Source organism: Gavialis gangeticus, unplaced genomic scaffold, assembly GCF_001723915.1.
Source record: "Gavialis gangeticus isolate Ggan-Ray unplaced genomic scaffold, GavGan_comp1, whole genome shotgun sequence".
NCBI lineage: Eukaryota > Metazoa > Chordata > Crocodylia > Gavialidae > Gavialis > Gavialis gangeticus.
In genome coordinates this window covers 35,113,312-35,117,928 of record NW_017729034.1, presented here as the reverse complement: position 1 = coordinate 35,117,928, position 4,617 = coordinate 35,113,312, and the positions used below count along the sequence as shown (strand labels likewise).

The 4,617-nt window shown below is 32.4% G+C and overlaps 1 protein-coding gene across 1 annotated transcript in view; it reads left to right on the top strand.

Moving 5' to 3' along the window:
* The window catches only part of FEZ2 (fasciculation and elongation protein zeta 2), an 82,660-nt gene that overhangs the window by 54,591 nt on the left and 23,452 nt on the right, over positions 1 to 4,617 (top strand). Inside the window, exons 7-8 of the mRNA XM_019527133.1 lie at positions 934 to 1,009; positions 3,606 to 3,671. Coding sequence (XP_019382678.1) covers positions 934 to 1,009; positions 3,606 to 3,671 — 142 coding nt within the window. The remainder of the gene's footprint in view (positions 1 to 933; positions 1,010 to 3,605; positions 3,672 to 4,617) is intronic.

Here is a 4,617-nt window from a genome sequence, read left to right as displayed (position 1 = left end):
CCCCCCCCCCCCCCCCCCCCCCGAGTACATGTGTGTCCAGAGTTTCCGAGTAGCAAAAAGTGTTTGGAAAAAAAGTCTGACTTCTGCATTGTTTGCTTAACCAAAAATGTTGTATCAGAATCTACACAGAAGAGAACAAAGAATAACGTGCCTGGGGCACTTGCTCCAATGAGATAATCCTTGTGTTACAAATGGCCAAGTATAAATTGCTTATTGCCTACTTGCAGGATAAAGTATTACCAGACTGAAATTTCAAGCCCGAATAAGTTGCCTCAAGATTATAAAATAACATTTTAATAGAAATGTCTTGCTTTATTTAAAAAAATCTCTTTGCAACAAGAAGTACCAAGAAACAATGCAAAAAGTAGTTTCAAAATTACTTAAGTATTTGCACCTTGTGAACTCTTGACCATAATTAGTATAATTCATATGATGTATATCTTTTTAGAATACATATGAACAATATCAATTTGTATTTGTAGTGTTGGAGAATATTGTTTTTCTTAATTTTATTTTGTAGTTTCTGTTTCGTGTTAAACGTAATGTTTTTCAAAAGTTGTCTAGAGAGTTAACAGTTTAACATTAATAAAAGAGCTACTATTTCTTGCTGGGTTACCACAGCTATGGGAGGAAAAAGCCAAATGAAGATTTTATTAATGAGGAACTTCACATATCGGATTTCAGTTTGTAGATATAATTTCAAGTCTCAGCATCTTCCGTAATTTGATAAAAGTAAAAACAGATTTTTTATGACAGATTTAGAATAACAACCTAAAAATAGTTTCTTGCAAAATATATTATAGGAACTTTCTTATTTTTGCATTCTTTAATTTTAATAACTGATATTGCTGCAAAATACATATTTAAAAGTGCAAGAAAGGTATGCTATAATAGAAATTATTGACAAGTAACTGTTTTTTTTTCATTTAACAGTACTTAACAACTGTCATTCCATATGAGAAGAAAAATGGACCCCCATCTGTTGAAGATCTTCAAACATTAACCAAAAGTAAGCAAAAACTCTCCTGTTGAACCTTTTTTATCCATGCTAGCAAACAGTTAAACCAGGAGTCAGGATCCATTCCCCAGTAACATGGAATTTATTTAAAATCTCATGGGTTTTAAGCCAAAAATTTGTAGTCTACTTAGATCTTTTTCCCAAGCTTTTCTCTGAAACTTTGAAGGCTAAATTTTTCTTTTTAAACTAGAAGCTAAGAGTCTCATGTAATGACTTTATTTCAAAAGCTGGAGCCTTAAAATTATACCAAATGTTAAGAGAGTTGGCAGTACTGTATCCCCAAAACACGTTGTCTCTCTATGGGTATTACTTGTGTGAACCACAAGTTGAGACATACCATTAGTGTACTGATTTTAAAATGTTGATAAAAGACACCTGTTATTTAATAGTTGTCAGATAAATACTGTTTCAGTGGGTTAGTATATTTTTTTTCTCTGCCTGTTTTTTCATAAGGGACCAAAATTGAGGCAATATAAGAGGGCTTGACTGTTGACAGCCATTGGAGTGCCTGTCCTCAAAAACAGTTCCAAAGGTCTCCTCAGAATGACTTGTATCATTTAATGGTTATTAACAACATTGTTATACAAATAGTATAAAGAGTTAGCATTGTTGTTTTCTGCAGGCTGATTGAAACCTGATTCTGTGACTCAAAGACAAACTTCCTGACTTGTTCCTTATTTCAGTTATTATTTAAAGCTTTATATTATTCTTTAGCTATGAACACTAAATCTTATTTCAACATAAACAGCATGTTCCTAATTATCATGTACGATAGTGTTCACAAATTCTCACACAAGGGATTTCAAGCTTATTAAATGCTACTTCTCACTAGAATGCTTTACTTTTGATTCTTACATTCATCTATCATTGTGCTGAGAATATTTTATAAAATGCTACCTCTCACTAGCCACATTTGAATATCAACAAACAGGCAGGTATGTGAGGCAGGATGGATAATAATGAGAACACCTAATCTGATATTTCATTGCTTCAAAGAGTAGCAACAGAATTATCTTCTGTTATGTAGCATAAGCTTTATAGCTTTCTACTTCAAAGTGTAAACCAGGCATTTCATACAAAAGTAGAATTTTCTTATTAATAATTTGATCAACTGTTAATGAGAAACTACACTCTTAAAAATTCTGCAATAGCCAAATTTGATTGAACTTGGATTTTTGTCAGTAGGTGGTTTAATCTAGGATGATTCATTCTAGCTAGTTGGTCAAACTCACCAAAGGACTTTTTTGTTTTTATTTGGGATTTTTTTGTGGTCATTTACAGATTTTTTTAATTCATCCCACACTAACTATTGGATATTGTTGTCAGTAGCTAATGCTGCATGACAGCTCTTTGATTTGAAATCTTTGCAAGTTGTGCATTGACGAGCACTTTGGTTACCTTGAAACCACATGAATACTTCCAAAATTTATGGAGTATTTTCAGTAATAAATGCAGTATCCCCGTGGATGGTAGTAGCCTGTAAAGTTTTCTAACATTTTCACTGCACCAGTGGCATTGTTGCTCACAGTCTTCAAAAATTTAAATCCATTAATGTCTTTGACTTCCCAAGAGTTTCTTCTTGTAATAACTGCCACAGACTGTAACGAAATTGAAGCGAAATCATGGTCACCATAAGAAATTTTACATAAGAGTTGTGTTTCAGAATTGCAGAACTTAACACTGTATCTGAACGTATGGGAAGAGGGCTGTCACCTGAAATACATAAAACTTTCCACATGTCCATCATTTTAGCACCCATCCATCCCACCTGCACCCCACCCAGCAAAAATACAAGTTGGTGCCTATGAGTCTAGGAACTCCCTTCCTCTGCCTTCTTATCCAAATACTTGATTGCTATGTACAAATCACAGACTCTCTTACCTGTAGATAGGAGGAGGGAGACTAAAAAGCAGTGTGGTGGCAAGACTGATCATCTGTAGTCATATCTTACAGTGAAGGGTTTGCTCAGAATATTACATAGTCTAGGGAAGCTTATGCAACTTTGTAGGAGTCACAGCTGAAGACAAATTTAGTGTAATAAAACATAATAATAAAGGGGAATAAAACTGAAAAAAATTGAAACATCAACAGAATTATAATTTGCATATCCAGTTTAAAACTTTTCCCCAGTAAAGTTGCTATTTAAGAATTCCAAAACTAGGTTGGCAGCTGTGAAATGAAATGAGAAATGTTGATACTTTTTGTCTTTTCTTTACTGTTTAAATGAAAGTTCACATAAATAAAAAAGAAAATCTCTGTTACAGGAAAAATCCCTAAAAAATCTGTTTTGACTTCTTAAAAACTTGTTATTTGCACTTGTTGACCTATATTCCAGCCTTCATATGCATTCACTATTGACTTGTACTGAGTATTACATATCTGAAAGGACCAGAGCTCAAGTGTTTGTCATTCTCTGTCTCAGTGTTCTAATTGTACGTTTCCTAACTTATGTAGTTTTAATATCCAGCTGAGTAGTTACAAAAATATTTTCAGTGTGATTGTTTGTGACCTCTTTAATTTAAAAATAACAATGTGAATGATTACTTTTTTTCTCTCTTTCTCCACTCTGCCCCAAAATATTTTTTAGTCCTACATGCTATGAAAGAGGACAGTGAGAAAGTGCCAAGCTTGTTAACAGATTACATTTTAAAGGGTGAGTATGCCTGTTAGATCCTAGCTAATGAATACATGCTTTCTTTTTAAGTTCCTATGTGATATATAACATAAATATTTAAAAATTCTGTTCCTGCTGCTTTCACTGGTCTGTTTTGCGTTTTGAGCAGGCTATGCATATGTTTTCATGTGCTTAAAGACCTCCAAGCATGTTAACCCATAAATAAAACTGTTGTGATGGTAATTTATTTTAAAAGAAAGTTGAATTAATATGAAGTGGAAAGTACATGCACATAGCAAAATAGCTGTAGTACATCATGCAGTACATCAAAAACAAGTCATTTCAAGTCTAGTGTATAACACAATGTGCATATTGAAATTTGTATATTATACATTTTTTTCTCAAATGGCAAAATATTTTAATGGTCTGGAAAAATGTATGTTACTAACATAGGGTCTTGTCTAAAGTGAAAATTTAGTTCTAGTAACTAGTATATTAGTATTACTTGTTTTATATAATTGTCAGTTTCTTTACAATTTAAAATTATATGTATTTGTCACATGTTTCCTTGCATTGTACAACCAATACAATATCAGTGTGCCAAACTAGGAAAATTACTATTTGCTTTGAAAGACTGTTTTACAATGTAAAATTATGAAGATTTGTTGCAAATATTCATTCTGAAATTATGTTCTTAGTTCATCATATTACTGCTTGGTTATTCCACATTTTGCTCATTAGTGTCTCTTAGTTACCATAACCAATTTTATTTCTTTACTAAAATATTGTGGATAAAATATAGTGGTTAGTTCACTTGGTCTTTCTCCATAAATTAATCCCTTCATCCTTGATTCTGTTTGTTCGTCACATTTCTGGTAGTAAGATGTCCAGAATTTATGGTACTTAAAAAAATAAATAAATAAATAAAACACTGACCAATCAAAATGTAACACGTCAACTGAAAAAAATGCTAGCTCAATAAAAG